Source organism: Sinocyclocheilus rhinocerous, unplaced genomic scaffold, assembly GCF_001515625.1.
Source record: "Sinocyclocheilus rhinocerous isolate Xijiao unplaced genomic scaffold, SAMN03320098_v1.1 scaffold263, whole genome shotgun sequence".
NCBI classification, from domain to species: Eukaryota; Metazoa; Chordata; class Actinopteri; order Cypriniformes; family Cyprinidae; genus Sinocyclocheilus; species Sinocyclocheilus rhinocerous.
In genome coordinates, this window is record NW_015645086.1 from 2,284,259 (window position 1) to 2,294,919 (window position 10,661).

Genomic DNA, 10,661 nt, shown 5'->3' on the forward strand with positions numbered 1-10,661 from the left:
GGATCTTATCTATGCACAATCAGCTTGTAACACTCCAAAGAGAAAGGAAAACTTGAAATCGCATCATATGACCCCTTTAAAGCTGACCTCAGTCTTAAATATAAAAAGAAAGAAAATACTGGTAAAGAAAACTCTGCACTTAAGTCCTGAAACAATTTGAGGCCCTTATCACAATAAATGTCATTCAATGTATGAACACCAGCATCAGACCAGGCTTTAAAAACAAAAGGTTTATTACCCGTGCATAAACGATTATTATGCCATAACGGAGTTGTCTTAGTATATAGAAAAGGGCCACCCATAATTTTTTCCACCTTTTTCCATGCATCAAGTGAATATTCGATAATTGGTCCATATGTTTTCTTTAAGGATTTTGAAATACCTGAACAGGGGAGATCTTGTAAACGAAGAGGATGAATAATATTTGCCTCCAGAACTCGCCATGGAACCGAAGAATCTGGATTAGCCCAGGTTTTGATTGCCCTTATTTGAAAAGCTAAATTGTATAATTCAAAATTAGGAAATGACAGACCTCCATCTAATTTCTTACGCTGCATCGTCTTAAGTCGGATTCTGGGTTTTTTCTTCATCCATATATATCTAGAAATAGCTGTATTAAGCTCCTTGAAAAAACCTTCAGGCGGTGGAAAGGGCAACATGGAGAATAAAAAATTAACCCTGGGGAGCACATTCATTTTAATTGTAGATATTCTTCCGTGAAGAGCTAAACATAGGGGAGACCACCTGTCTAAGTCCTCCTTGATTGTATTCAGGAGAGTTTTATAATTACAATTAGAAAAATAATGTATTGGGAAATATAGTAACACCCAAATATGTGAACTGTTTGACTATGCGGATCAGAGGAGGTAAACCATTAGATTCTTGTCTAGCTGCCTTATTCAGCGGCATTAAAGCTGATTTATTCCAATTAATTTTGTAACCTGAAAGACTGCCAAATATGTTGAAAAGATTCAAGCACTCAGGAACGGACACAGAAATATTGGAAACATAGAGCAGGATATCGTCAGCATAGAGGGAGATTTTATGTGAGGTATTTACGCAGATAATAGGTTGTATAGTTAATGTTTGCCGTACTGCTTGTGCTAATGGTTCCACTGATAAAGTAAAGAGCAAGGGCGATAACGGGCAGCCTTGGCGGGTGCCCCGGCCCAGGGCAAAAGAGGAAGATGCTAAAGAGCCTGTAAGAACCCGTGCTGAACAGCCACTGTACAGTGTTTTAACCATTTTGATAAATCCCTGTCCAGCCCCTACATGATCGAGAACTGCCCAAAGAAAACTCCACTCAATCCTATCAAAGGCCTTCTCCGCGTCCAATGAAATGACCGCAGAGGAGGCCGGATAGGAACTGGACCTATGAATATGTAGAAGTCGCCTAATGTTATCAGAGGCAAATCGATTTTTGAGAAAACCGGACTGGTCATCGTTTATGACTTTGTCTATGCATTTATTCAGTCTATGGGCTAACGTTTTAGAGAAAAGTTTAGCATCTGTAGTTATTAAACTAATAGGCCGATAACTGGCACATTCTAAGGGATCTTTGCCCTTCTTGAGTAAAAGGGGTATAAGAGCTGTGTTTTGATCCCTGTGAAGGGTTCCATTTTCGATCGCGAAATTAAAAGAGTTGAGAATAAGTGACGAAACTATATCCCAGATAGCGGAAATTAATTCAGGGGGAATTCCGTCACTACCCGGAGCTTTGTTCTTTGGCATGGTGTCTAGAGCCAGCTTCAGTTCGTCTAGAGACAGTGGGCCATTTAGCATCTCTAAGTGATGTTCATCAAATTTGGGGAGGGGAAACTGCTGAAGAAAAGATACATTTTGATGATGACTAGAGGAAGAATTAGAAGTATATAGTTGTTCATAATAAAATTTAAAGATCTGATTTATATCTTTTGTTTGAGTATGTAAGATGCCATCCTTCTTTATAGCATATATATTTGCTCTAGATTCCATCTGCTTAATCCGTAGTGCTAGCAATTTACTTGGTCTCTCCCCATTAAAGTAGTAAGACTGTTTTGTACGGTGCATAATAAATTGAGCTCTGTGTAAGAGCAGCTCTTTTAACTCTGATTTAAGTGCTCTTAATTCTTTTTCTTTTTGTTGACAATACGTATTTTTAAGAAACTGTTCCACCGCCTGGATTTGTCTCTCTCAATACTACGGCTATTCCTAGACCTCTGACGAAAAGAGGAGAAAGCAATGCATTTCCCTCTGATAAAACATTTTGTTACCTCCCATAATACTTGAGGGTTATCAGTTGAACCGCTATTCAGTTCAATAAACTCTACTAAGGAGGTGCGCAGTTGTGATAAAAAATGTTGGTCGTTAAGTAGAGATGTGTTAAACCTCCAACGTTTACTTCCAGAGGAAACAGAAAATGGGAGAAGACACAATGTAACTGGGGAGTGGTCTGAAAGAAGAAGGGGTAATATATCAACGTTTTCAATAAATGAAATGAGAGCTGGCGATAAGAGCAAATAATCGATGCGAAAGTAGGATTTATGACGAGCTGAGAAAAAGGTATAGTCTTTGACTGCCTCATTTCTCAATCGCCATACGTCACACACGTTGATCTGTTTTATAAAGTCATTAAATAACTTTGAAGAGGTCTGATCAGAATGTGATATTTGAGATCTATCAAGTAAGGAATTATGCACAGTATTGAAGTCGCCTCCTATGACAAGATGATAGTCATTCAAACTTAGTAACATGCGGACGAGCTGTTGATAGAACACACTATCATAATCGTTGGGAGCGTAAACTGAAACAAAAGCACATTTAATATTGGACCAAGTACCAAGTATGTAAGTAATGCGACCATCTGCATCACTTCTAGAGCAGTGTATGGAAAAAGGAAGACGCCGGGCCATCAATATCAAAACCCCTTTAGATTTCTTATCAGAAGAAGAAAAAGAAACTAATTTGTAATATCTATTTTGAAAACGGTGTACATCACACGCTTTCAAATGAGATTCCTGTATTAGTGCAAAGGAAATCCGTTTAGATCTTAAATAATCCAAACATTTGGTTCTCTTAATGGCGCCATTGAAGCCGTTGACGTTCCAAGACATTACATTAAGAACCATAATAAATTTCTGTACATTTTACTTAAGAAACAAAAAATTGTGGACTTACATGAATAGTTCATGGCATCTGGAACTATAAGGGAACAACAACAATAACAAAACAGAAAGGCAGTAAGCGGAGAGTGAGAACAAACTCTCCTACCTGCCATCACAACAAACTCGTCTGGATACGTGGCCAACATAACGGGGTCACCCAAGTCCCAAGGCCGACTCGCTATCACAGTCCACTAAAGTAGTACTCAGCTTAGTTGTGATATCAGTCTATAAATCTCCTCCTAGAAACTACAAGTTGGCATCGGTTAACATTCCCACTGGCGTGCTGTCACATACGGACGGAGGCGTAGTAAGTGCCTGTTGCTGGTCAGCATAAGCTTCAACTTCAGTCGGCGTTTGGAGATGAGAGGTTGATCCGCGATGCGTCACCTTGATCGTGGCGGGATAGATCATGAAGGAGGAGATCCAGAGTTGCGTGAGTCTTTTCCTAGACTGATTCATCTCGCGTCTTTTCATGGCAGTTTGATTGCTGTAGTCGGGAAAGAAGAGAAGCGAGTTGCCCTTGTGCAGTATTTGTCCCGCGGATCGTGCTCCCTTAAGGATGGCGTTTCTGTCCTGGAAGCGAAGCAATTTGAAGATTAGAGTTCGCGGGCCTTTTCTGTTGCTGTCACCGGTGTAGATGCGATGCGCCCTGTCCATCTCGATCGATCTGTTTTTAAGTGACGGGATCCACAGGGGTATCTGAGTTTGCATGAATCCTAGAGGATCGCTGCCCTCTTCCCCTTCTGCGAGACCGACGAGACGAATATTACACTGGCGACTTTTATCTTCCAGTCTCGCCATTTTATCTTGAAGTGTATCTACGGTTAGCTTAACCTCGGCCGAGTCTTGCTTAACTTTTCGAACAGCTGTCTGGATATTGTCAAAATTATTACTAATCAGTCTCATCTCTTTCTCCAGAATTCCGATTCTTTCGGCGATCGGTTGAAATTCCTCCTTAAAAATTTCCCGAACGACGCCGAACTGTAGCTTTAACTCGTCAGCCACCATGGCACGCAGCGCTTCATTAGCAGGCTCTTTCTGCGGTTTTTTTCTCCGGAGAGGATGGCAAAAGCTGTCGTTTAGCCATCGCAGAAAAGTAAACAAGTTCAGAGAACAAATATAAGAACGTTGCGCCGAGACTATAACTTAAACGAATGGTTCAACGACACCGGGTCTGGGAGCTTTAGCTCAAGCGGCCATCTCTGTCAGCGGGTCACGTGATCTCCTATGTTCACTTTTAAATTCAACTACAAAACACCAACATTGTTGATGAGACATTGTTGTCGCTACAGCTGCTCGAGCGCAGAGAAAATGACAGACAGCGTACAACTGACTGGGGGTGGAAATATGCTAATACGGGACCATCAGCGGCCGTGGGCGGGGCTTGAGCAGTATGACGTCATACTGCTCAGAAAATCAAAATGGCTTGATAATTGAAACTGTTTAGGTTTTTTGGGGATTAAAAAAAAGGAGTGAATGGATTTTTATCATTGTAGGGTGGTTGTGTCCACACACTGCTAAGACACATCTGTATGCAAACATGTAAAAGTGAATTTTGCATCTGATGTCCCCTTAAAAAATACAGTAAATTTTCGAACGGTAGTATCAGTGAGCTGTTGCCTTTCAAAAGGTGTCTAAACGCATTGTATTCTCAACATTAATATGCAATATATAAGCTGTGATGGCCCGTTCTAGTAGGGTTTGCCCACTTTTCATGTAGGCCTGTCGCAATAATCAATATATCGACTTATCGCGCAAGCAAATGTGTGCACCCTCAATTTACAGAGAAAAGAATGTCAGGAAAAAATCTGTAGATGGAAAAATCTCCATACAAGTTCTTGCTTATCGCAATTATTTCTGGGGCAATATATCGCACAACAAAAAGTTGTTATCGTGACAGGCCTATTTTCATGATCCAATTAAGTCCCAGTGGATAAAGTCAAGTCACCCTACATGTTTTTTCTCATTGAAAATCCTGTTTGACTACGAAATGAGTCACGTTACAGTAGTAAAATCAGTTTCCAATGCCATTTCATCTCTTCAAGTATGCCCAAAGGGGCCATGTGCTTTTAATGTGTTGGCCAAACATTCATATCTGCATTTGCATGCTTGCGTTCTGCCCTAAAATGTAGCAGCACATTTGATTACGGATGGAGAGCAGCTCAGGGGACAAATAAAACCTTTATTTCAGTACCACCAAGCTTCAGTAAGTCACCCAGTGCCATTATAAGAGTGAGATAAGCCTACATAATGCCCTTACTGAAACAGTTGCATGCATTGACCTTTAGGATAGCCACAGAGAATTAAACCATGAATTAAACATGAGCTCATCTGAATTCGGGTTTGGTGAGCTCATTAGGACAATGGGGGTTTGGTGGCAGTTATTAGGCAGAATTTAAAAACATCCGTTCTTTCTCTCTTCTCTCTCGCTCTTTCTCGCTCTCTCTCTGTGTGCCCTGTTTACTGTAATTCTGTATTCATGAGCATTTGGTATGCTGAGCCATGTTCCCTGTTGGTCAATAAGCTGACTGTAATGATGTACTAATCCATTTCTGTCCTGTCTCTCTCTCTGTAGTGACGGGCAGCTGTCAGGCTTGAGGATGGATGAGTTACAGGATGTGCAGTTGACCGAGATCAAACCCCTCTTGACAGACAAGGTGAGTTCGCACACATTTGTAGAGGCATCTGATTGTGAACGCTAGGGATGCAACAATACAGTTAGGCCACGGTTCAATGCATACTTGGTTTTTTAACAACGGTTTTCGGTTCGGTTCTGATGGCTTGGCACATCAGTGTTTTGTTTTTTTTGCGATTTGTGGTTTAAAATGCGATTTTTAAAACAAATTAGCAAAAAAATACTTTACACTGGAGAAAAACATGGAGAAAATCATATCTACTTCAAATTTCTTTTGAGTGAAGTATTAGTTTTCCTATTTTTACCCAAAATTGGCCATTATTGAGTGCTATAAATACATGTAATGTCTGTTTCATTCATACTGGAAGCCAGAGGGCGCCCCCGCTCAGAAACTCCACATGTGCATCACAGAAGTAATAGAACTGATAACATTCCAGGAAATCCCTAATATGTACAAAAACATCCAGCTATGCTGAATAAAAAGAAAGTAGATACGTTTTGAATGATGAAACATTAAGACAATAAAGACTCGACTGTGACAACGTAAAGTTGACCTGTGTTCTTCAAGCCATCTCTAATATTTTCATAATAATCAAGTATATTTATAATCCATTGGTAATCCACATGGCATATAATGCTCTCTTTTGTCGGACAACAGGTTTAGAAACGCTTCTCATTGCAAGTCTCTACAAGGGCAGATGTTTGGCGTGTGTTGCTTTTTCAAATGCACGTTATAAGTGGGGAGGCGTTTCCTCATCTCTCCGCATGTGAATTCACGGACACATAAACAGAGCCAATTCGGAGAGAAATAAATTGCACAGAAACGTTTTAAACTCGAAACCGAAAAACTACAATTCCCAATCACGTATTGAACCATGGGTGTCCTACAGAACGGTTCGATATTATATTGAGAAATATGACATCCTTAGTTGAACGCCAGTGCTTTCTCCTCTCTATCTTTAACTACATCTCACCCCAACACTCCAGTTTTCTCACTGACTCCTCAAGGCGCCCGTCTCCGGTCCGGTTACCCTTGGATACTGAGCTGTACCGGAACATTGAGATCAGAGATGATGTATAATGTCATCGGGTCCTAATCTCACAGCCACTGATATCACCAGCATCAAACCGAGCCTGAAATGAGCTGCTGTTATTCAAGAACAAGAGCTTAATTATGTGTGTGTACTATATAAAGTATGCATACTTCCTTATGTTTGCTCAATAAGGCTATGTAAAGCCTGACTTATGAAATAATTTTTTTTGTTTTGTTTTTTGTTTTATTTGGAATGGTTTATTGAAGCTTTAAACAAAAACAAAAAAAAAGTGTGCATGTTTTTTTTTTTCTTGAGCATCATAATTGATACACCAGCCTTTTATGGCTTATTATGATAAAGAAGAAAATGCAGCTCGTACTCCAAGTAAAAAACACATCAGTTTTATTCAGAGGCCCAGACTGAGCAAAAATATTGATATTTAAATGCAAGATGACATTCTGATAGCTTGTAATGGAAATCAGCCGTATAAGACTACATAAAATACATAAAAATATCAGTTGTCACTCTATATTTGCCAATAATATGTCTTAAGATGATATTTACATGCTTAGTCTTATAATGAAAGTTTTGTGTTTTTTTGTGGGAGACAAAACATATAATGCAATACAATGATGATTGAGAGATGAACAAATAAACATTCCTCCATAAAGCCAAGTTGATTCAATCCAATAAGTGTTCATCTGGAAATATTACTAGCAATGTAAAATGTACATTTTTGAATAATAAAAGGTTTTTTACTTGCTAAAAAGTAAAAACTATCAGATGACAGAAGCCATGTAGATTGTTTATATGTTTTCAGCAAAGTTTTGATTGTTGATCGTTTAGATGCCTTAGAAATGTGCATGTCAGATATTGTAAAGTAGGCTTTATAGGGTTAAATTGTGAACCGCAACAACACCACCATCTAAACAAATCTGCTCTATAAAAGATGTTTGAAAATGGGTGTGTTTCAATCAGCTCACTGGTTCATTAGTCAAGCAACTGATCAGGGAGTTAAGGGCTGTCTCAATTGCGAAATCCTTCCAGTGCACTGGAACTTTTGCTTCCTAAAAAATCCCACAATGCAGCACAAAAAACAGGGAGTTTCGATACTCACTATGTTCCTTTCCCAGAAATTACGGCACATTTCTGAATAGTGGCTAAACGGATCGTAGTTGATCCGTGATCCGTACGGACCAAGCCCCACGGTTCGGCACGCATGTGATCCGCAGATTAATTGCTAAATTTAACCATAATAGAGTATAAGTTTTTCATTTGTTCGTATTTACACAAGCAAGCGAATTTTAAATAATTCCAGAGAGAAAAGCCGAAAGGGAACTCGATTCATTACTCGCACACTGTTCTCTACACGCACAGCCACACACACACGAAGCGCGCACACGCAATTCAGACGTTACGCGAACACCGAACTGAATCCTCTTCTGAATCCTCTGAACAGACACATACACATAAAATTGACAAAATACCCATCTCGACAATCATTCAGGTAAACGCAGTCAGTTATATCTCCAGTGAATGAAAACAGCTGAGAAAGAAATCGGATGTGAAGTCTATCATTATATCAGATCTGTGCATCAGGTCTTAAAGGGACAGCGGCCTATAAATACTGCTGCTGTCATTAATGATCATCAAACAACAAAACAGCTGTGATAAAAATCTATATTTAATTTATACAGCGAACACTGCAGTGTTATTTTCCCTAATTATTCCATTTCTGTATTTGAATACTGCCAACCTTATTTTATTTGTAACACATTCTGTTGTATTTTATGCTTGTAATTTGTGTATTTGTTCTTATTTTTACTGGCTGTTCTCTTCTCTTTAATCATGTTTAAACTTTCTTAGTTAATCTAGTAGTATTTGCTGTGGTATCAAAGAAATACTTCGCTCGCTTTAAGTAATAAATGGAAAGCAAGTTAAATTGAATTTTTTTTCTTTTCTTGCTGATCCGAAAAATTATCTGATCCGTGGGTCAAAAACCGTAATGTGATCCGAACCGTGTGATTTGTGATCCGTTGAACCACTATTTCTGAAGAATGAAACGTAAAACGCACAAGCCAACTTTGTAAATATAATGAAACGCAGTTTTTTTTTAGTTTTTTTTATATCTATTAGCATAAACACATCACTACACAGGAAGTGAACACATCTAGTTAACATTTATAATTAATATTCAGTTGAGTATTAATGTCCCTAATGTTTCCTTCTCTTTATTAGGCCATGTGGGTTTTGTGGTGACTCCTGGTGGTCACTCCACTGCTTGACCAACAGTGTTATTCAGTTAAGCAGAAAGAAATAGAAACTTTGGCCCTGTTTATAACTGGTGATAAAATCTGTCTTGGACAACAGGGTCCAAAATTTTTTTATATATATTAGCATAAACACATCACTACACAGGAAGTGAACACATCTAGTTAACATTTATAATTAATATTCAGTTGAGTATTAATGTCCTAATGTTTCCTTCTCTTTATTAGGCCATGTGGGTTTTGTGGTGACTCCTGGTGGTCACTCCACTGCTTGACCAACAGTGTTATTCAGTTAAGCAGAAAGAAATAGAAACTTTGGCCCTGTTTATAACTGGTGATAAAATCTGTCTTGGACAACAGGGTCCAAAATACTCTTTGTTGTTTTAAAAACATCTGCATTGTCCTAATTCATTTTAGATGAGGAAGGGAGTGACAGTTTTATTAATTGAGGCCAAAAGTACAAACCACAGCCGAATGTGCTTGTAATGTTCCGTCAGTCTCATTCTGTACATACAAAGTTCAGTTATTTACAGAAGTGAATTCTTCAGAATTTAGTCCCAAAAAGTACAGCAGAGTACAAAACATGACCTCCCTGGGATTTAAGCGCAAAGTATGCTTTGATTTTGAAATATTTAAAATGTATACGTTTCATTTTTACTGTTTATTTTATAAAGTAGATTAGCATTGTTCAAAATATTATTTAGAAATTAATTTTGGGTAACTTTTATGTGCACACTCAGACACGACAATTCAGGCAGGAGTTAAATCATCTTGCAGCTTTGTAATTTTGCCTTTCTTTGACAAAATATAATTGTGCCTCGCATGACCTGGTATTTTAACGTCACATGCTTAACCCTTTCAGACTGACTCAGCTGATCTCTTTCTCTCTCTTTCCACACAGAATGGACAGAACTTTCAGGACTTTGATTGTCAGGTAAGAGTCTCGTGGTCATTAGGCCTGTATGTACTCCATATGACCTCCTGAAGCGTTCACCCACAGTCATTAATCTACTCTTCCTGCACTGTTGGTTTATTTCCCAGCACGGTGTGATGGTGAAAGATTCTTGACCTGTACTTCACTGTTGAGTAGTGAAATTCACTCTGGTGTCTCTTTGTTGTTCTGTGGGTGTGTGGGAGGGTTTGTGGGTGGTGAGTTGAGCCAGAGGAGAGCAAGTCATGTACACAACTGTGTTATTTGCTGAAGAGCAAGATGTAACTCGGGATGTTGGCACACTTCATTATCATACGTTTATTCCACTATTATTTCTCTTAGCTTCATTCTTTTTTTTTGAATTGGTATTTTCTCCAATTCAGTGATTTATATATGTAATTTATTTTTATTATGCTTTTGGCACATTTAACGGCTCATTTCAGTTGATTGTGTTTATTCTCCTGCCATGGGCTCTACAGGCGTAAGAGGTGATTCGGTCTTTTCCAGACCACAGCACATTGCTGTTAGTGCTGCTCACCAGCTCTTTATTATTCAGTGTGCTCCCCATTCTCCATTGTCTCAGACATTTTATGGCTGTTTTCTTGGTGAAATGTTGCTCATAAAACATTTTCATATTTATATATATAT

The 10,661-nt window shown here is 38.8% G+C and overlaps 1 protein-coding gene across 2 annotated transcripts in view; it reads left to right on the forward strand.

The window, feature by feature from the left end:
* The window catches only part of LOC107705728 (protein NDRG3-like), a 78,806-nt gene that overhangs the window by 34,321 nt on the left and 33,824 nt on the right, over positions 1 to 10,661 (forward strand). For both annotated transcript variants that reach the window (XM_016509168.1, XM_016509169.1), the window contains exons 2-3: positions 5,719 to 5,800; positions 9,984 to 10,016. In XM_016509168.1, the coding sequence (XP_016364654.1) occupies positions 5,744 to 5,800; positions 9,984 to 10,016 (90 nt within the window). In that variant the 5' untranslated portion in view covers positions 5,719 to 5,743. The remainder of the gene's footprint in view (positions 1 to 5,718; positions 5,801 to 9,983; positions 10,017 to 10,661) is intronic.